A 22,974-nucleotide genomic window follows, 5' to 3' on the forward strand; every position below is an offset into this window, starting at 1 on the left:
AAGATTTGATGGTACATGGCCCTGTCCATCGTCCCTATAATGCTGTGAAGTTGTCCTGTCCTATTAGCAGAAAAACCCCCCCAAAGCATAATGTTTCCACCTCCATGTATGATGGTGAGGATGGTGTTCTTGGGGTCATAGGCAGCATTCCTCCTGCTCCAAACACGGCGAGTTGATGCCAAAGAGCTCGATTTTGGTCTCATCTGACCACAACACTCACCCAGTTCTTCTCTGAATCATTTAGATGTTCATTAGCAAACTTCAGACGGACCTGTACATGTGTTTTCTTGAGCAGGGGGACCTTGGGGGAGCTGCAGGATTTCAGGCCTTCACGGCGTAGTGTGTTACCAATTGTTTTCTTGGTGACTATGGTCCCAGCTGCCTTGAGATCATTGACAAGATTCTCCCGTATAGTTCTGGGCTGATTCCTCACCATTCTCATGATCATTGAAATTCCACGAGGTGAGATCTTCCATGGAGCCTCAGACCAAAGGAGATTTTTTTGTTTCTTCCATTTGCGAATAATCGCACCAACTGTTGTCACCCTCTCACCAAGTTGCTTGGCAATAGTCTTGTAGCCCATTCCAGCCTTGTGTAGGTCTACAATCTTGCCCCTGACATCCTTGGAGAGCTCTTTGGTCTTGGCCACGGTGGAATGATTGGAATCTGATTAATTGATTGTTTCTGTGGACAGGTGTCTTTTATACAGATAACAAGCTGAGATTAGGAGAACTACCTTTAAGAGAGTGCTCCTAATCTCAGCTCGTTACCTATATAGAAGACACATGAGAGCCAGAAATCTTGTTGATTGATAGGGGGTCACATAACTTTTTTGAAAATGCATTTTTCGGGATATTTTTGTTGTTATTCTGTCTCTCACTGTTAAGATAAACCGACCATTAAAATTATAGACTGATCATTTCTTTGTCAACGAGCAAACGTACAAAATCAGCAGGGGGTCAAATACTTTTTCCCTCACTGAAATCACTCTATCTACGGAAGTGGTCCCCAACTTCAGTCCTCAAGTACCCCTCAACAGGTCATGTTTTCAGGAGTTCCTTCACCTTGCACAAGTGTTTTAGATCAATGTCCAAGGCTTGGTATGTACGAGACCTATTTTATCCAAGGGAAATTTCCAAAACAGGGCCTGTTGGGGGTACTTGAGGTTGGAAAACACTAATCTATAGGTACATATTCAGGTTTAGGCCCTTACATTGCAAAACAATTGGGAAATTTAAAGGTGACTGTACAGGGATTGTTCAATTAGATTGTGGCATATAAACAGTGCTGGGACAAGATAGTCCAGTGCCCAAGGCAAAGGTGACAAATTTCATCCCCCCCCCCCCCCCCCCCCGATATGTGCAAGCTTAAGAGGAGGAGAGCGAGAGCACAGCCTGCACCTCCTCCCGGCTCTCTTCTTTTCTCCTTGCTGCTTCCAGCGCTGGGCTGACAGAAGTAGTGATGTGGCTCTCACTACTCCTGTCAGCTGTAGATATCGGTATTTCTTAACCTTGTTATGCAGTGAAAAGGACCTCTCTTTCTCCCTTTCTTCCATTGCTGCTCTCAAACGCCATTACATAGTTTCAGCCTGCCAAAACCATAGATGTTCCACCTCATTAGAGAACCCATGAGAAATATAAACATGGGTGCACCTGCGTTTTTTAATCGACTCATAAGTGTAGAAGACGTTACTCACATCGGCTGCCAGAGTAGCGCAAGACCGCCTCTTGAGTGCGCACCTCCCCGGCGATGTTCTTGGCCGCACACTGATATATCCCTTTATCCGACTCCTGCGTGTTCTGGATCATCAATGTCCCATCATGCAACAGATGCAGTCTCCCATCGAAACTCATATCGATCTCATTGCTGGTGGGGAAAAAGAGTGTTGGATAGTAACATGGAAATATATGTGCCTCCATTCCCTTTTTCCTTTATCAGCATTTTTTTCAATTTTCATAAAATATGGATATTTGGTAACTCGGTGCCCCGTAGTATATACACATGAATAATTGAGTAGATTAAAATCAGACAAACACCCATTGGACCCTCTCACAAATCTAGTTAATTCAAAATATCTAAAACCCAATCAAATTTTGGACAGAACAGGAAACTTGTAATGCCCCATACACACGGTCGGACATTCCGACTACAAAATCCGCCAGATTTTTTCCAAGCGGATTTTGGCCGAAACTGGTCTTGCATACACACGGTCGCACAAAGTTGTCGGAAAATCCGATCGTTCGGAACGAGGTGACGTACAAAACGTACAACGGGTCTACGTAGAGGCCAGTAGCCAATAGCTTTCGTCTCCAAATTTTTTCTGAGTATGCGTGCCACTTTGTTGCGTCGGAAATTCTCTATACACGATCGGAAAAAGTCCGATCGGATATTGTTGTCGGAAAATTTTAGATCCAGCTCTCAAACTTTTTCCAGAAATTGTAATATGAAGGAGAAGGGATCTCACGGCTCCAGGAGCACACATGCAGGCAGTAAACTGTCTCTTCAGATGGGAAGCCACAGGTGCTGGCTATTACCACTAGCAACAGACGGAAAACAAGCTCTGGACTGCCGCACTCTTCAGAAGACCCCTTTCTTTTATTGGAAAATCACATCACAGCTCAACAAACACAGCGAACAACTACAGCTAGTGCGAAACGTCAGCAATTTTTCCTTGTTCGCTGTGTTTGTTGAGCTGTGATGTGATATTCCAGTAAATGAAAGGGGTCTTCTGAAGAGTGCGGCAGTCCAGAGCTTGTTTTTTGTCTGTCTCAAACTTTTTCCGTTGGAAATTCCGACAGAAAAAGTCCGATAGAGCCCACACACGATCGGATTTTCTGACAACATAATCCGATCGGACTTTTTCCATCGGAATTTCCGACCGTGTGTATGGGGCATAACAGTTGGCTATATCCAAAACCTGTGGCTCCTGGGAACCCAAATATGGGGTTATTTTACATTATGAGACCTCGTACGCCCCTGTGCATGAGCTCATATATATATATAAAAAAGAAACTCCCCCTTAACGCGTTTCATCACATTGTGGCTTGACCATAAGCATCCTTGTGATCAAGCCACAAAGTGGTAAAATGTGTTAAGGAGGACATTTTTTGTTGGGGTGGAGACATTATGGTTGCATAGCGATCATGGATGGTCCAATAAAGTAACTCAGGTGGCACAGTGGTGTAGTGGTTAGCACTCTCACCTAGCAGTAAAAAGGGTCGCTGGTTCGAATCCCAACCACGACACTACATGCCTGGAGTTTGCATGTTCTCCCTGTGCCTGCGTGGGTTTCCTCCGGGTACTCCGGTTTCCTCCCACACTCCAAAGACATGCAGGTAGGTTAATTGGCTTCTGTCCAAAATTGGCCCTAGTATATGAATGGGGACCTTGGATTGTGGGCTCCTTGAGGGTAGGGACCAATGTGAGTGTGCAATGTACATAGAGGTAGACACTCACTCAGGTTGAACTGGATGGACTGGTGTCTTTATTCAACCTTACTAACTATGAAACTATAAGAAAAGCACAGACATTACTAAATGGCGGACCACGGTCTGGATCCGGACTGAGTGAATGTCTAATCTGGACCAATCCGGACTTGCCCTTTAGGAGCCTTTCTACCCACAGCTGTCACCGCTGTCATTCTCACAGAGCCAACAGTTGGAGGCAGGACAGCTCTGGACAGAGGGTGGAGGACGCCCGAGATAACAAGCAGGTGATTAGTTGCACTGATGCAGAGCGGTTGTTGCACAAAACATGCGATTCGGACCTCTGCTTGGAAGAATATTTTACTGATTGGACCTCCGTGAATTTTAATTCCATACCCCTGGACTGGAGTGCGGTCCCTAGTAATCTATTTTCATCCTGTGACAAGTGAAGACGGGCTTTTAGAACCCGCACCCAGGTTCTGGAGATCAAACAAAAGAGCAGGTCTGAAGCGGTGAGTCAGGACTGGGAAACCTCGAACACTCACTTGTTATGTATCCATCTGATGTCAGGCTTGGGATTCCCCTCGGCTCGGCAGATAAAATAAACCGTATTTCCAAGGACGACATGGGCATCTCTGGGCTCCGATACGATTCGAGGCACCTCTGGAGGAAAAGGAGACCCCCATCAAGTTACAGGGTCATTTTTTGGTTGAGAGGAGCCTTTCAATTTATGGTGGAGCAATTTTTATTTATTCACCCATTTCCCTGCTTGTGTGCCCAATCAGATCCCTGCAGTCACTAGTCCAGAAAAAGACAATAGCTAATGGCAGTGCTGGGACAAGGCCAAATAGAGGCCAGGGGGAACATGCAAAACTCCCCCCCCCTGCTCCCTCCAAGATGCATGAGCATTATGTGTCAGCAAAAATAGCCCCCTAAATAATGAAGCACTAATCTACATGCTAACCTCCTAGGCATATATTCCCTCCCCTCCCAGCACAAATCTTTGACCTCCCCCCTCACCCCCCATCCCAGCTCAAATCCTCTCTCCCCAAATCCCCACAGCACACATCCCCCCCCCCCCAAAAAAAAATCATACCTCACAGCACAAATCCTCTGATCCTAAAATCCCCCCCACCCTTCCTTCCTTCCAGCACAGATCACCCCTCCTAACACAAATCCCCCCTCCCCCAAGAGTACTACACCCTTCCCTCCAGTACAAATCACCCCTCCTAACAAAAATTCCCCCCCCCCCCCCAAGAGTACTACACCCTTCCATCCAGCACAAATCCTCTACTCCTCAAATCCCCCCCCCCACGAGTACTACATCCTTCCTTCCAGCACAAACACCCCCCCCCCCCCAGAAGTACTACACCTTTCCTTCCAGCACAAATCCTCTACTCCTCAAATCCCCCCCCCTCCATGAGTACTACATCCTTCCTTCCAGAACAAATCCCCCCCCCCCCCAAGAGTACTACACCCTTCCTTCCAGCACAAATCCTCTACTCCTCAACCCCCCCCCCCCCCCTCTATGAGTACTACATCCTTCCTTCCAGAACAAATCCCCCCCCCTCCAAATTTCCCCTCCTAGCACAAATACTCCCCAATTGTCCCTATTAGCACATATCCTCCGCAAAAAAAAAAAATTTCCCCTCTTAGCACGCGAATCTCCTCCCTCCTCTACCATATCACCCAAATTTCCTCTCATACAATTCACACCCCCAGCTGTCCCCCAAATTCCTCCATCCAAAACAAATTCCCTCCCCCATCTCACATGATACCACAGTGTCCACCCCTTGTCCCCGCCCTGGTTAATGGTGAGAGGAATTGCACAATGGTAGGTTTCCGAGCCCTCATTATTGAAAACAAATCATTCATACTCCATAAATAAATGTGGATGGAGTAAAATATCTCTATCCCCCAAACCAAAGCTTTCAGCTCACCGCAGTTAAACTGATCCTCAGGAAGGGAGCTCACAGACTTCCCTCGCAGATGCGTTGGATGTTCGCAGGTGGCGGCAGTCAGCGTGCTGCTCCTCTCCGTGAACTTCCTCAGAAGGTCCGCCAACCACACCAGCTCACAGTCGCACACCAAAGGGTTGGAGTCCAGGCGTCTGGACGCACACAAAGACAAACTGTAAAAATCCTTTCTGGTGCAGCTCAAAATTTACACTATGCACCCCAGACTATGGGATGTCGTTAAAGAACAACTCCAGGGGCATCCAGGAAATCTCTTTACTCTTTAGCTATAGAAATACTAACGCACACTAGATAACATTTTAATTCTGTCTGGTGATGGCAAAGCCTGCTCTGTATGCTGATGACATGAAGGGGGTTCTTATGTAATCCAAAAGTCAGAAAGAAGCTGGTAGGTGCTATTTAGCAGTTGGGATGGAATCGACCATTAGGCAACAAACAACTTACAGACGTGTCAATGATGGAAGCTGAGAGAAGGTTCCTGGATGAATCCTAGAGATTCGGTTATTGTGCAGGAACCTGCAAAAGAAACACGATATAAAGACAAACCAAAGGGATAAAATTATTCACAAGACCTAAGCTATTGCAACCACTTACAGCCTCTCCAGCTTTGGCAGATCCCCAAACGTGTCAATGTCCAGAGCCTCCAGGCTGTTGAAGTGCAGATACCTGGAACAGGGGAAGACAGATACAGAGCATGGGCTGGGTGAACTTCACGCCTACCATGCTATGACAGTGGCCAAACTCCGATTTGCATCTACAAATGGCCACACAACATAACAAGGAAATACTACAACTCTATCTATAAGTGAAAAATTGGTGTAAACGGGCAAAAAGTTCAAACTTTTGTTTCTGTGCGTGTCCACTGGTCTGCAAAGGCCGAGTTCCGGTTTATAAAAACTACGGAACTGGAACTCTCGTGCAGAAAAGCACATCTTTATTAAAGAGGAAGTAAACCCTGATGAGTTTACTTCCTCTTTCATTCCCTGCAAAGGCAAAGCATAATGGACTACTGTGCATCGCATAGTAGTCCATTATGTGTCACTTACCTGACACAGGAGCCAGCGAAGTCGCCGCTGTCCCCTGTAGTCCGCCGCATCCATCTTGTTGGTGGGGTCTCGCAGCTCCGCCGCTGTCATTCGGCGAAGCCGCGATGACGTCACTCCCGCGCATGCGCACGGGAGCCGACACACGCGGCAGCTCCGTTGTTGAGAATGCCGCGCTCAGTGCGCCTGCGTGCCGCTGTCTACGGCGCATGCGCCGTAGACAGCAGTGCCCGTTTTCGGGCAAATATCTCCTAAACCATACAGGTTTAGGAGATATTTCTTGGACCTACAGGTAAGCCTTAATCTAGGCTTACCTGTAGGTCAAAGTGGTTTGTAAGGGTTTACAACCACTTTAAAGTATATGCAAAACCAGAAGGTTCCTTTTTTTCGTTTTGGATAGAGTAGGGAAGGGTTAGAACCCATCAGTTTACTTTTTATTGTCCTCTTGGAGATGTAACAGAGGGACAGAGGAGATCAGTTGCCTTACATTAGCAGATCCAATAATCCATGATAAAAAAATAAAATACATTTTATATATATATATATATATATATATATATATATATATATATATATATATATATATATATATATATATATATATAGCCCACTCAATGAAATAAAAATGAGAGATAAAATCTAAATGGCCTCACTACCAATAGAGACAATTTTACAGAACCTTCAATAGACTTTAGTATATTGGTGTAAACAGGGAAAACCTTTTGGATATAAAGATATTTTATAATTAACTTGGATAATACCCATCATAATCTCCAACCAAGAAACACCATGGGGACTGGATAGGAAAATTATTACCTGAAAAAATCTTTTTACATTTCTTGACTTCCCTTTTGGATTATTTGAAATGTAAATATATATTATATATATATATATATATTTATGGTCGGAGCCCTCCGCTGTAAGAGATATGAAAGAACACATAAACACGTCACAAGACTAACAACATAAAATAGACCTGAGTTGTGCCCTTGGTCTGCTGTAAGGTAAGCCCTGGTGAGCTGGGCGGTGAGCCCTGCTCTGCTGGGCGATATGCCAAGAGAAGGCCGCATACCTTAAGAAAGTAAATGGATGTTTCTGTAGAGAAACGTGTTTTAAGTGAAGTACTCTGAGAAGGGAAATGGGTGGGTGGGTACCTTGCACTGGAACCGACACAGACCGTTGTGGGTGGTCTGATTATATACCCTCCGGGCTCCTCCCATAATTACGGGCCACCATACTGGCCCTCTTATTTATGGTCGGAGCCCTCCGCTGTAAGAGATATGAAAGAACACATAAACACGTCACAAGACTAACAACATAAAATAGACCTGAGTTGTGCCCTTGGTCTGCTGTAAGGTAAGCCCTGGTGAGCTGGGCGGTGAGCCCTGCTCTGCTGGGCGATATGCCAAGAGAAGGCCGCAAAAGATTTGGTGTAGGGAGGTAATTATTAATTTAGGTACAACAAGACACTACGGGGCAAAGTTTCTGAAGGCTCAGGACATTTCCACTTGTGGATTAGAGATGTATCGAGTAAAGCAGGTGGATTCCCGCCTGCCCATCTTTGATCGCGTGGACTGGGACCCCGTTTCGTGAGGCTGCTGATGCTGCTCCAATGCGAAAGAATGTCCAAGAAAATGACCAAGGTCCTGGCCTAATGTGCTCAAAAGGAACCTGACGTGACTAATGAACTGGTTGCTGCCTGGGGTACTAATCGAGAACGGTAGTAATGGGCTGTCCAGCGAGGGATCAAACATATGGGCCAAAAATTGATCTAGGATGGACACGGGGCACCAGGCTTTGAGAGTTTGGAAAGGTTTTATGTCAACCCCTGGACCGGACTATTGTGTTTTGGACACGCTGAGGAGCAAGATGAAGTCTGATGGCGTGTGAGGTGGTGTCTACGTAACACTTTACAACTGGGATGGTGACAGTATTCACTGGGGCGTAAGAAGCTGTAGAAAGCCAGGTAGATGGCTGCTTGAAGGACCAGGCTGAATTTAGCCAAAAGGGGAATGTGACAGGATGAAAGACATGTCTCGGAATATGGCGCTGGTGACGGGTAGCCGTTTGATACTGATTTGGGGTCATTGCCTGTGAATACCACACAACATGGTCTTGACCGTATGGGCGGCGAACAAGACGGTTTGTTAGGATCTCATAAGGGGATGAAATACTGGATGTCAGCTGAGTGGGGTCTTAGGTATTGTGTGACAATGCCAACTGTGTGCGGTGGCATAATATGAAGACCAGGATGTGATGGAGAACTTTTGGTATTGCTCTGGGGTTTGAGGCTAGTAACCTGACATAGAACCTCTAGGCTGCCCGGTAGGCCTTCAGGGTCTTGTGAGATAATGAAAGATTAATAAGGCAGGTAGCATCGTGAAAGTGTTGTTTGAATCCGAGGTTAGCTACGACCAGTGTGGGATAAGAGACATGGTCGGGTCGGTTCCAGGTTCCTGCAAAAAACAACGAAGCAAAGTTAACGGGTAGTGCGTCGGCCAGATTATTGCGTTTGTCTGGGATGTGGACGCATAGGACGTTAGATTGGTGCTGTGGGGATAGTGGCACCAGCCTGCACAGGAAGGCCACAATGGCCAGCTACTAGGACCTCCTTTATTTATAATACTTGCTGTAGCTTGGTTGTCTGTGGCGAACGTCACTGTTTGTCCTGCCCAGTTGTTGCACCAGACTAGAGCTGCTGCGACAATGGGGTAGAGGTCGAACAAAGAGGAGGACTAACTGAACCCAGGAATCAAGAGGATTTCTGACGGCTATGGCCCTATAAACCCAATTTGGCCAAAATTGAGGTGAGGACCTGTGGAGGCTGCGGTGACCATGACTACCTGAGATGAAGAGAGATGCTGAGGGAATACACATTGGCATGCCATTCCAATTTGTGAGAAAATCGACTCTCATGGGCAGATCTGCTATAGCTGGCACATCTTAATTTAAGGATTTAGTCAGGGTCTTTGCCTGGAAGAGAAACACTAAAAGATGGGAGGTAAAAGATCCCCTTGAGTCTGGCTGCTACCTTGGCTGAAAATGAGCAGTGATAGTCAAAGGATGGGCACCCTGCATACTTGTGACCTGCTGCATGCAGATACGGGTCCAATTCTACCCTCCTGTTGGGGTTGCTCTGCCTAGCATATCTCTGACTGTCCCCAAGGCCCGCACAAACTCTGTGACAGTGAGCTTGCGATTAAGTAAAGGGTCTCTGGCCTTCAGGATGACGGAGACATCTCCCCGCGAATATGATTTGTTCTAGGCCAAGTTGTGTACTGCTATGAGGAGGGATGCTAAGTTAACGTCGTTGTCATCCAAGATGTCCTCCTAGATGCCCTGCTAGGACAAGGTGTGCAGGGAAGACGATGGTGCAGAAGTTGGGTGTATCTGTAAGTGAAGGTACGGGAATGACGGTGGTGACTGGAGCTGGTAGGGGCACGGCTGGGCGTACCTCCAGGGCTGTCACTCTGCTTGGACTTCGGCGACTGCTGCTGACAGTGTGGTTACCCAGGAGTGCAGCTGAGTAGTCGCAAAGAAGATAGACTGAAGTGGTGCCTGGAAGGGCTGCCACTGGCGGTGGAAACAGTAGCCTAAAGGCTTGGTTTCCTGGCTGCAGCAGGGTAGGATTTACTCCTGCGACACCGTTCTGCTATGAGCTTATTTTATTTTTATTTTTTAATTAATTGGTCCAAGCTCTTGTGAGACTGTAAACCGCCGCTTGCTGAGCCCGTAAAGGTTGATGGCAGGGCTGAGGCAAAGTCCTCACTGTCTGCCTGCGACATGGCATCAACTAAAAGCAAGGGGGAGTGCGTATGTTTGAGGTAAGTTGCAAAGGTAGGAGGGGATAGTTGCGTTGGGTAGATAAGATGAAAGGCGGAAGGAAACAAGAAGAATAGGACAAGGAACGACAGACATAGTGACAGTTGGTTTGCGCTTGAGCGCTGTTGAGTGTGACTTTAGAAAACTCAAAAGAATGCGTAACAACCGAGGTGAGCCAGGAGGTGACTGGCTAGGTAACCGATAGCTCGGGTGTCAGTCTGTGCTCGGCACAGACTAATGAACCAGAGCGCCCCAGGGCGGACTGGGGTGGGTAGCTGAAGTCTGGTATACTAAGTAGGAATGTTGCGATCTGTAGTTAATTGACGTGGGTTCGGTCTACTAATGCTTGCACTGCCAGCAAGTATGGAGATTAGGCGACCTTGTCTGCGTGTTGAAGGCTTGTGCTTCGAAAACAGAGTGAAGTGCACAGAAGTATGTGACAGTTGCTAACGCCTCAGGAGCAGGTCAAATTCTGTATGTGAAGTAAAAATATGTAGTGAAAGAGTGTTTAAGAGAAAGGGGGAATCCCATTGAACTACACACCTAACTTTATGCACTGGTTGTGAAGTTGACTGGTTGGAGGCGAGAACTGAGTTGACCGGGAGCCTGTAGTAAGGTGACATGAGAATTTCGTTTTGACAATGGGGAATGCAAAGAGCTGTTTGGGGCAAAGCTGGCCCCCTGGTGAAGATGCAAGCCCTCGACAATGGGGTTTTTTTTTTTTTTTTTTTTTTTTTTTTTTTTTTTTTTTGGAAGATACTGTCCAAACCTGGTGCAGGGTGGACTAACTGGTGTACTAACTGGCCTAAAAGGGGAAAGCGACAGAGAAAACGATGAGCAGCCGTGTTGCTACTGGAGACGATGAGTGGCAGTTTGAGCCATTTGCTGAAATGCTTGCAGCGATTGCAAGGAAGCGGCCTTATTTGAATTATAAATTGAATTATGAGGTGAGAATGAATGAATGAATGAATGAGGTGAACAGCTGTGTTGCTACTGGAGACGATGAGTGGCCGTATTAAGCCATTGCAAGAAAGCAGCTTTATTTGAATCTATAAATTTAATTATAAGTGTGTAGGAATGAGGAGAGCAGCCGTTTTGCTACTAGAGATGAGTGGCCGTATTGAGCCATTGCATCGATGCTCGCAGCAGTTGCAAGGAAGCAGCTTTATTTGAAAGGTGAAAGCAATGTTTGCGGATTTATAAGTGTGTAGGTATGAGGTGAACAGCAGTGTTGCTACTGGAGACGATTGGCAGTTTTGAGCCAAATGCAGAAAGACTTGCAGCGATTGCAAGAACGCAGCTTTGTTGAAAGGCGAAAGAAAGGTTATAGAGGAAATGTGATTATGTAGGAATGACCGTGCGCAATACTGAGCAAATTGGTGGAGAGAATTGTGTACGATAATGTATGGATAGACTGAGAAGGTCAAATGTAAGTACTGCTGAATTCGTACAGTCGATGTGACTAGTTTGAACTGGGCTATGGCCATGGAATAGTCTGCGAAAGATTTGACTCATTTGAGTGGGTGATGCAACAGGATTTGGCTTGGTTGCGTTTGGCAAGGACTGGAATCGTTGCGCCGACGCTGCGACTAGACTCGAATCCTCCGTAGATGCGACTGAGAGGCTCGCATATGGGATCCGACCGTATCGCTGAGGATATGGCTGGGTTCGGATTGATTGAATTGTGATGGTGGTTGAAGGGGCTGGTGATTGTCAATGATCCGAAACATAGAAGCGAAGTTGCGACTAGATTCGAAACGGCCGTAGATGCGAGGTGACTACAGGGCTCGTATGACAGATCTGTCAGTGTTGCAGATGATATGGCTGGGTTTGAATCGACTAAATGGTGATGGCGGTTGAAGGGGCTTATGACTGCTGGGGATCCGAAACATAGAAGCAAAGTTGCGACTAGATTTCGAATCGGCCGTAGATGTGAGGGGACTACGGGGTTCGTATGACAGATCTGACCGTATTGCCGATGATATGGCTGGGTTCAAATCAACTAAATGGTGATGACGGTTGAAGGGGCTTGTGATTGCCGAGGATCCGAAACATAGAAGCGAAGTTGCGACTAGATTTCGAATCGGCCGTAGATGCGAGGTGAGTAAGGGGCTTGAATGTCGGATTTGACCGCATCGACCGTGAAGTGATCGGCTCGAGTAAACCCGCGTTGGGTAGAAAGGATGAAATACATGAAAGATGACATAGACTTATGGTGGCGTAAGTGCGACTTTGCAAAACGAACATGATAAACGAACATGATAAGGTAACTATTGGAGTTTAGAAGAGCGGTAACAACAAAGTCCTACCTGCGACAGCGAGTGTGTAGCGGTCCGAGCGTGGGACAATCGATGAAGATATACGACCGATCTCGAAGGTACAACTACGTGGACATGCAGTGAGTTGGCAGAGTCAGCCTCTGCAATGCATTTGACACGAATCAGCTCAAAAATGTATGAGATGAATCTGATATAAATTGGCAGTAAGGAGTATCTGATACGAATTGGTTGTAGAGTGTATGCCATTCCTTACTGTGAAACCAAACACCTATCAACCACCCATCCCCCAGGCTAGTCAAGTGCAGGAAAGACATCAGGTGGGTTTAATTACACCCCAATCAGCCACAGAAACCCATACAAACAATACCTGTTTATCTCAAAAAAGGATGAGAACAGTGAACTTTATAACCAGTGAAGCCTATGGCGAGTGATATTGGAGAACGACCAACAGCGACTCGAAGGCTTGGATCTATGAATGAATCATACGTTTGGTAGAAAGAATTTACGAATGTACTATGCCTGTGCCGAACAATGTCGGGACATGAGTGTCAACAACTCAGAGGTAGGTTTTGCGAAAGGGGTGCAGGATAGTAAGCATGATAAGTCGCAAGTTTGCACATGATATGAAAAGATTCGGATACTACTTATCTGCGACCATGAGCGGGAACCGCCGACGAAGACCACGAATGAAGAAGCCGAAGTGCACCTACGATTGGACGCACGGATAGACGACCGTGAGGGAGCTGAGAAGCGTCGGCCCCTTGATGTGCAGTACCTTGCACTGGAACCGACACAGACCGTTGTGGGTGGTCTGATTATATACCCTCCGGGCTCCTCCCATAATTACGGGCCACCATACTGGCCCTCTTATATATAATATATATATATATATATATATATATATATATATATATATATATATATATTTTTTTTTTTATCATGGATTATTGGATCTAAGAGCATAGTCCTTTTGTTAATATACCCCTCTCTATGGTACCATCATATGATCTTTGTTTTTATTCAACTACGATTGGAACGTTTATGTATTTTCAACTAAAATGCACAGGTCAGCTTTTAGATTCATGTTGTATCTTCATGATAGCCTGTAGAGTGGTAAATTAAAATGTATTTATCAGTGTTTTTATGCTTGTCTTTTCTGATCCTTTTTTATTTTAGTGACTATATGCCTATGCGAGATTAAAAAATTCTCCTGAAGAAGCCTTATGATGTATGGCGAAACATGTTGCAACTGCATATATTGATTCTGTGCTATGTTGTTGTATAAATTTCTAATTATGTACTCTATAAATTGTATTAAAAATTTTATTTTTTATAAAATGGTGTAGTTGCGCTTTAAAAGTCCCATAGAAACTTGGTATTTACTTATTTCAAGTATATTACTAAAAATAATTTTGCAGGGGGTTTAGTTCTGGCAGTCAAATACTCTAGGCAAGTCACTTTTTTTTATTTTATTTCAAAATGTCTTCAAATTATTGACCACGCTATAGCACCTTTAGCTATAGATATAATCCTTTTTAGCAGGGGTTTCCAGAGAACCTGAAAATGATTTCAAGGGTTCATCAGAGGTAAGAAGGTTGAGAAAGGCTGCTCTAGGCAAACTAAAACAAAAGTTTTGGATATACATACCCTAAAATGAGGCAAGGAGGAGCTCAGCTACGAGTAAAGATTACCTGAACTGAATTTATTCTCCTTTGAGAAGAGGCGATGTATTTAAATTTCCAATTGTATACATAATTGGTCCACATAGTGAACATGGTGCAAAGTTGCTACTGGTCACTGTTTTCTCCTGGAGGAAAAACAGTCTAAAGTGGATCTAAAGGCTCAAGGCTTTATTACTTTCATGTCATTAGCTCCCGATGCTGTGAATCACATCCAGTTAGCCAATGAGGAGAGAGAGGAAGAGGGGCCGAGTCGCTGCTGTGTGTGTGAATGGACACGGCAGTGCATCGGCTCGGGGGTGTGCCTGCTTTGATGCCCCCCTATTGCAAGCTGCTTGCTCTGGGGGTACCTGGCAGGAGGGAGGACCCAAAAAGAGGAGGATCGGGGCTGTTCTGTGCGAAACTGCACAGAGCAGGTAAGTAAAACATGTTTTCTATTTTTAAAAAAAGGGTTCTTTAAAGAAACATGGAATAGTCTTCTTCAGGAGATAGTTCTCGCTAACTTAACAGATTGTTTCAAAGAAAGAACTGGATGTGTTCTAAATGTATAAAATATAAATGGCTATGAATATTCATTAGTAACAACACTGTACATTGACGATCCAAGAAGTATCCAATTGACTAAGGGGTACAGGAAGGACTTATTCCCTGTTAAAGCCAATTGGACCATGGTTTATAGGGGTTTTCTGGTCTTCCTCTGGATCAACTGTTGGTTTCGAGTTCTGAAGATGCAAGCTTTACATTTATTGTCAGGATTATGTAATTATGTGCTCTATGCAAACTGTGCCTTGCACAGAATTAAGAGCTGAGAGACTCAGAGGTGATTTTATCTTTTATCACATTATTCTGTACCAACGTGTTCAACTTTTTCAGCCACCAATCACCTGAGAATATGAATCAAATTGGTTGTTGTAAGGCGATAACGCAAGTTACCTCAAGAAAAAAGCCACCAATGTAAGCATAATAACATGATTACGTGGTTAGCAGGCAGAAGGAGCTAAAGACCGGAGGATAACCAGGAGGGGATGTGATTAGAAGGATCCAAGGAGTATCCAACTGACTAAACGGTACAGGAAGGACTTCTTCGCTGTTGGAGCAAATTGGACCATGGTTTAAGGATATAACTTGTGTTCTTAGTAGGGATGAGCTCGGTGTTCGACTCGAACATCGGCCGTTCACCTGTTCGGCAAATTCAGAACTTTGTGGACCGTTCGCACCAAATTCGTGTGGCACGAATGGCCCACAATGCACTACGCCATCGCGGTGCATTGCTGGCTCATGATTGGCCAAGCATGCACTGTGACCCCACATGCCAATCACAGCGCCGGCAGCGAGGAGAGTCATAATTGGCCACAGGCAGGATGTCTGTGGCCAATTATAGCTCAGGGGGTTTAGTACACGCCCCACACTATATAAGACCGCCAGCGTGGCGGCCTTGTTTAGTGTGTTCCGGCGTGCAGGGAAAGAGCTAGATAGGCAGGGACAGTGTGTTCTTTTCTCAGGCATCTGTAGGTGTTAAAGTGGGTGTTGTGCGCCTCCAGCACAGTATACACCTGTATCTTCCCTTTATTGCTGGTGTTCTCTAATACAGGCATCTGCAGGAGTTAAAGTGGGTGCTGTGTGCCTCCAGCACAGTATACACCTGTATCTACCCTTTTTTGCTGGTGTTCTCTAATACAGGCATCTGCAGGAGTTAGTGGGTGTTGTGTGCCTCCAGCACAGCATACACCTGTATCTACCCTTTATTGCTGGTGTTCTCTTAAGCCTTGTACACACGGTCAGAGAATCCGTCGGAATGTGTCCTATCGGACCGTGTCGTCGGATAATCCGACTGTGTGTGGTATGCATCGGACTGATTCCGTCCGAATCTCCGTCGGACCCAATTTTCCAACATGTTGGAAATATTTACCGATCCAAATGGGCCGGTCGGACCTAATCCGATCATGTGTAGAGCATTTTGATCGGACCAAGTGCCACGCATGCTCAGATCAAATTCCTACATCAAAGCTATTGGCTACTAGCCTGAATGTAGTCCTATCATAACGAAATTACGTCATCACGTTCTGAAAGATCGGATTTTTCGCCAACTTTGTCCGACCGTGTGTATGCAACAGTTTCGGACAAGATCCGTCGGACAAAATCCGACGGGCAGAATCTGACGGATTTGGTTGTGGAAATCTCCAACCGTGTGTACAGGGGCTAATACAGGCATCTGCAGGAGTTAAAGTGGGTGTTGTGTGCCTCCAGCACAGTATACACCTGAAGATACCCCTTATTGCTGGTGTTATCTGTTGCATATCTTGCATATTAGCCTTTAAAATTATCACTTTTGATTTCGAACGCTCGAGCCCCATAGATTTTGATAAGGTTCTAAAGTTTGTATGAGTTTTCGGTCCGTTCGAAGGTTCTGGTGCGAACCGAACCGGGGGGGGGGGGGGGGGGGGGTGTTCGGCTCATCCTTAGTTCTTAGTAAGACCATCTTAATGCAAAAGGCCCTTCATACAGTAGCAGAGAATTATAGTGTCCAGACTCTATTAATATGTGGGGAGGTAACATTCTAGCACTTGTAACCACTTTCAACAAGCTTGCAATTACAAAAACAACTGAGTATATTGATGTGGCCTAACACCAGTCTTGCCATATGACAATAAAAACTTGAAAATGAACAATACCAGGCTAAAAGTGGTTGAGAATTATATTAATGCTGATGCTGGCTGCAATACTCACAGTTGTTCCAGAGAGCCCAGTCCATGGAATGCATTCCCCTGTATGCTACGGATTTCATTCTTGTACAGGTATCTGTGAGAAGACGTAAAGGATGAACAGTCTGGATATTTGACCATTAGTAGAAAGAATGATGTTTAAAGGCGAGCAAGAAAGCCAATAAATAAGGAGATTGAGAATAGGGTGCAGTAAGAGGCGTTGGCAAAGAGGAAGGATGTGTTGGAGACCAGGACCTTAGTGATTCAAGGAGGAAAAAAACTCATATGATCAGGGGCACTAAAGGGGAAGGATGGGGTAGTAAGATAAAGAGAGGACAGGACAGGGACTAGCTTTCTGGATAAGAGGTATACAGTGTGTGCATGTGTAAATTGGAAATTTTAAGTCAAAGCGAAGCTAAGTAGAGGGAGGAAAACTAGAACAGTAAAGAAAGACAGAAAAAAGGTGTATGCCAAGGACAAGGGAATAGGAAGGATGGCAAGCAGAAGGAGCTAGAGGTCAGGGTAAGATGATTAGCGGGTTAGCAGGGCGATTGGAGTCAAGGATCCAGGGAGAAGAAGAATAAAGCTCCATACACACTATCAGATTTTCTGCTGATTTTTGTCTTCAGATTTACCAAAACCATGTAGTGAAGGGCCTGCCTGATTGCATCCAAATTGAAACTCCTAAGGTTTGACCTCATATTATATGGTTTTGGTAAATCTGAAGGAAAAAAAAAAATCAGCAGAAAATCTGATAGTGTGTATGGGGCTTCAGCATGAGGGCATGGGTCTAGAAGGAGAGCAAAAAAAAGGGAGCCAGGAACCAGGAGGATGTCAGAAAGAAGAAGCCACCAATTTAGATATAATGATGATGACATGATGACTAAATGGCAGGCAGAAGGAGCCAGAGACTCGGGATAACAAGGAGAGGATGTAACTAGAAGGATAACAACAAGTGTAAGTCAGGTAGCTGGGTAGAGAAAGGAAACCCAAGAGAAGACATGACCAGAGAGGTATCAGGGAGAGGAAGACAGAAAGCAGAGTATAAGATGGAAATAACAGGAGAGGATATGATTAGAAAGGCAAGGAATCTAGAGAAGGTAGAGGCCAGAGTAGATGGAGGAAAACCAGAGCAGGATTTGTCTAGAAGAACAAGGAGAGGAAAGCTAAAGACCAGAAAAGAAGAACCAGGACAGGATAGGATTAGAAGGATAGCAAGGAGAGGAAGACAGAGAGAAGGGTAGAAGACGGAGAACCAGGAAAGGATATGACAAGGAGGGTAGCAAGGAGAGGAAAAGGAAGACCAGGGTAGAAGAAAAAAACCAGGTGAAGATACAGTATGATTAGACACATAGCAAGGAGAGGAAAACCTAGGCAGAGGGAGGATAGCACAGAAGGACAAGGAATCTCTTTCTAGGAAAGGTGAACAGATGACTATGATATTGGGAATAACAATTAGGGATGATCAGAATGATTTTGGCTACATTGATTTTGTCATGAAACTTCCAGGAAACTTCCAGGAAATAGAAACTCTTGTATTTAGGATGTATATATATATATATGTGTATATATATATATATATACACATATATATACACATTCAGTCATATCCCACGTTTAGCTAGCTCTGTGGGCACCGATGTTTGTTTATGAAAGTCTAGTTTATTTATTTTTTTAGTTTTTATTAGTGTTTTTTTGTATTTCTGTTTTTTTTCTCCCCCTTTAGGTGCATTTGGTCATTATTTGTGTTCTGTCACTTTAAAAAAAATAAAAAATCCAAAATAATTTAATAATTTTAAATAGTTGAAAAATACAGCATGCAGCCACTACAGTTAATCAGAATTCTCTTTATAAGGATAATAGTAAAGCCGAAAGCGGAGGAAAGAGAAATATCAGAGAACAGGTCTGACTGACAGATGTTTCAAATTTTCCAATTTCTCAAATGGTTTCTCAGAGAGCCGCTGGATACGGTTGTTGTTCAGCAACCTGCAATAAGCACACAAAAAAGAAATAATTCAAAGCAATGACAGCACAGGCCAGTTCTAATATTTTCAGCCTGAATACAACGCACATGTCATTTATTAAACAATACAAAAATACCTTGCAGGAAGCAGGGGTGTATCTACCACGAGGCAAACAGGGCATATGCTTTAGGGGGCATTTTTCAGGGGCGCGAAGCTGCCCCCAGGCAGAAGGGACAACAGGAGCATGGGCATAGCATCAGGTGACCCCACCCATGCTCAAGGGGGCCCGTGTGGCCTCCCCGTCACTTGAATTTCCATCTACTCAGCAGGAGTCTCCAACCCCCGGCAAGCATGCGAGACATCCACAAAGCCGAGCAGAGGTGTGGCTGGCTACACAGGAGTGTCCTGCCTGCATCCATTCCCATCCTCCCCTCTTAGTAAACAGTATTGAGTATGGTTGGATCTAGGGGGTGGTGCACCTCTCACCCCTCACATGGATGCTGGGCATGGGTCAGTAAAAGTTCCTCACCCATCCTCAGACTGCACTCACACAGCACATGCAGCAGGGCTGCTCCTACTCACACTGCACACAGCTGAGATTCTTGTACAGACATTCTGCAGAGTGTGTAGCTGGCTGTTTTCAGTTCTGACCAATGAAATCCTCAGATCAGAAAGGCAGCAGAGCTGCAATAGCCAGCTACGTACTATGCAGATTGAGGCTGTGTCTGTAAAAGAATCCACCCTTGGCTGTGTGCAGTTGGGGAGGAGCAGCTCTGCTGAGAGCCCTGTCAGCAGTGATCTCATCCTCTGCCCTACTGAACCCTATTCCATGCTCTGATACCCTGCCCTCTGCCCAACTGACCCCTGTCCTCAGCCCTGCATAGCCACCAGAGACCCTGCTGAGCCACCAGAGACCCCACAGAACCACCAGAGACCCTGCATAGCCACCAGAGACCCCGCATAGCCACCAGAGACCCCGCATAGCCACCAAAGACCCCACATAGCCACCAAAGACCCCACATAGCCACCAAAGACCCTACATATCCACCAAAGACCCCTCATAGCCATCAGAGACCCTGCATAGCCATCAGAGACCCTGCATAGTCACCAGAGACCCCGCATAGCCACCAGAGACCCTGCATAGCCACCAGAGACCCTGAATAGCCACAAGAGACCCCACATAGAACCAAAATACACCACTGGTGGGAAGGGAGTGCCCAACCAAAACATTTTTTTTTGAGCTTTGGATGTAGTGGGGAACCCTGTCAGTAATACATAAGGGGCAAGAGAAGCACACTCCCCTAAATACTGTTCAAATCAACAGAACCGCTCAGGAAGAAAGAAAGCTGTTGATTAGAGCGGTGTTCAGGGGGGAGTGTCAGACTGCTGGAGAGCCGAGCAAATGCTTTGTGTGAGAGGACCATGGTCTGACTCTCCTATGTGCTGCCAGCACAGGGCACATTTCAGTACTACGATAAGTAGCAAGGGTTCAATTGACTTCAAAAGTAAGACAGAATATAGATATTCAGCCATTAGATTGTAATCTCTAATGAGCAGGGCCCTCTGACTCCTCTTGTATTGAATTGTATTGTAACTGTACTGTTTGCCCTAATGTTGTAACTCACTGCACAAACTGTTATCACTATATAAATATTGTATAGTAATAATAACAACAACAATAGAACCACACATGGTTTAGTCTGATCTTTCAGGAATCTGCTTTTGTATTCCAATTGCCTTCTAGAAAAAGATGTACACTGCACTGGGCTGTAACCCGTGCAAGGTCTTGGTAGAAGCACGATTGAATAAATCCCCTAAAGGTGTTTCATTGCTGCACAGCGAAATTAATCACTTTTATTTTTTACTGCTACTCAGCAAACAATTGCTTATTCCTTGACAACCCCTAAACTAAATTTCCAAGAAATTCACTCCAGAATGGAACCATGATGAATCAGCTATCACCATAGATACCCAGGCCAAGTCCTTGAAAATCTGGTCCTCATGGATTTCATATTCCCAACCTAACCAAAGAACTTTGAGTCTTTAACCTGACAATTTGGCTCCTTGCACACGAGGCTTATGCCGCGTACACACGATTGGAATTCCGGACAGAAAAAGACAGATGAGAGCTTTTCATCGAAAAATGCGACCGTGTGTATGGTCCATCGGAATTTAGCTGTCTGAATTTCTGCCAGCCAAAAATTGATAGCATGTTCTCAATTTTCCCAACGGAAAAACTTTCTATCGGTAATTACGATCGTGTGTATGCAATTCCGACATGCCAAAAATCACGCATGCTCAGATTCAACTACGAGACAGAAGCTATTGGCTACTGACTATTGAACTTCCTTTTTCTAGTCCCGTCATACATGTTGTACGTCACCGCATTATAAACGATCGGAATTTGATGCGACCTTGTGTAGGCAAGACAGCTTGAGCCGAATTCTGTCGCAATTCCGTCGGGAAAACCATCAGAGTTTTTTCAGACGAGAATTCCGATCGTGTGTACGCGGCATTAGAAAAAAAAATCTGTTCTCTTGGGAGTAAAAAACACTCATATAGAGCACTTTTTGTACAAAGTTTAGATGAGTTTAGTAGAGTTTTACGTCTTTTTCTGCCAGTAAGATCCAGTCAGAAGCGCGAACCAGAAGGGTTTTTTTTTTCCGGCCTCTAAACGTTGAGCTCAAAATATGCCCCTAAACGTCCTAATGTGCATTGACATATAGAATAACCTTGAGGTGCTTCTACAGGCAGAACACAAAACTCTGTAGAACCAACGTTTTTTAAGCCAGTGTGGGTGGAGCCTCCACCAACGAGGCTTGTACAGCAGGGGGAACTACCCGTCCTCACCTCTGCCCCCCCGCCGCCATTTCCTTTCTGATAATATACCCCCCCATTTCTGTAAGTTTGTCTTCTAACTAGCTCTCCTTCCTTCTTTCCTCTCTCTCCTAATTTCTTCCTTTTCTTGCTACTACTTTCCTATCTGATTCAGAACTAAAAACGCCAAACTTATAACATTAGGTGTCCTGTTTATTGATGTTGAGGACTATCACATACCTGTATATACAGTGCCTTGGAAAAGTGTTCACACACCTTGAGATTTTCCACATTTTGTCATGTTACAACCAAAAACGTAAATGTATCTTATTGGGATTTTATGTGATAGACAAACACAAAGTGGCACATAATTGTGCTTGTGAAGTGGAAGGAAAATGATAAATGGTTTTCCAAATGTTTTACAAATAAATATGTGAAAAGTGTGGGGGGCATTTGTATTCTGCCCCCCGGAGTCAATACTTTATAGAATCACCTTTCACTACAATTAAAGCTGCAAGTCTTTTTTTGGGATGTCTCTACCAGCTTTGCACATCTAGAGAGGGACATTTTTGCCCATTCTTTGCAAGTTTGGATGGAGAGCGTCTGTGAACAGCAATTTTCAAGTCTTGCTACAGCTTCTCAATTGGATTTAGGTCTGGACTTTGACTGGGCCATTCTAACACATGAATATGCTTTGATCTAGACCATTCCATTGTAGCTCTGGCTGTATGTTTAGGGTCGTTGTCCTGCTGGAACCTCCCCCCCAGTCTCAAGTCTTTTGCAGACTCTAATGCCCCGTACACACGAGAGGGATTAAGTCTGACAGACTTCCGACGGAGTTCTAGCGGAGTTCCGCCGGAGTTCTGGCGGACTTTTCGACCGAACGGACTTGACCACACACCATCACACCAAACTCCGACGGAGTCGAACGTGATGACGTACGACTGGATTCGACGTAGGAAGTTCATAGACAGTAGCCAATAGCTGCCCTAGCGTCGGTTTTAGTCCGTCGGAGTAGCACACACACGAGCGAATTTTTCGAAGGGGACCGGGTCCGGCGGAGTTCCGTCGGGAAAATTTGAAGCATGCTTCATTTCTAAAGTCCGTCAGACTTTTGCGAAGCTAAAGTCCGTTGCAGCCCACACACGAGCGGATAGTCCGCCGGACTCAGTCCGTCGGAGTTTGGATGTCGAAAAGTCCGCTCGTGTGTACGGGGCATAACAGGTTTTCTTCTAAGATTGCCCTGTATATGGCTCCATCCATCTTC

General features: G+C 45.2%; 1 protein-coding gene across 1 annotated transcript in view; it reads right to left on the minus strand.

Moving 5' to 3' along the window:
• The window catches only part of LOC143936060 (peroxidasin homolog), a 93,193-nt gene that overhangs the window by 52,111 nt on the left and 18,108 nt on the right, over positions 1 to 22,974 (minus strand). The window contains exons 3-9 of the mRNA XM_077460369.1: positions 18,841 to 18,912; positions 16,952 to 17,023; positions 5,996 to 6,067; positions 5,846 to 5,917; positions 5,366 to 5,535; positions 3,971 to 4,088; positions 1,697 to 1,866 (exon numbers count right to left, since the gene is read on the minus strand). Of these exons, the coding sequence (XP_077316495.1) occupies positions 1,697 to 1,866; positions 3,971 to 4,088; positions 5,366 to 5,535; positions 5,846 to 5,917; positions 5,996 to 6,067; positions 16,952 to 17,023; positions 18,841 to 18,912 (746 nt within the window). The remainder of the gene's footprint in view (positions 1 to 1,696; positions 1,867 to 3,970; positions 4,089 to 5,365; positions 5,536 to 5,845; positions 5,918 to 5,995; positions 6,068 to 16,951; positions 17,024 to 18,840; positions 18,913 to 22,974) is intronic.

This window comes from Lithobates pipiens, unplaced genomic scaffold (genome assembly GCF_037356315.1).
Source record: "Lithobates pipiens isolate NorthernLeopardFrog02 unplaced genomic scaffold, aLitPip1_a1.2 Scaffold_28, whole genome shotgun sequence".
NCBI classification, from domain to species: Eukaryota; Metazoa; Chordata; class Amphibia; order Anura; family Ranidae; genus Lithobates; species Lithobates pipiens.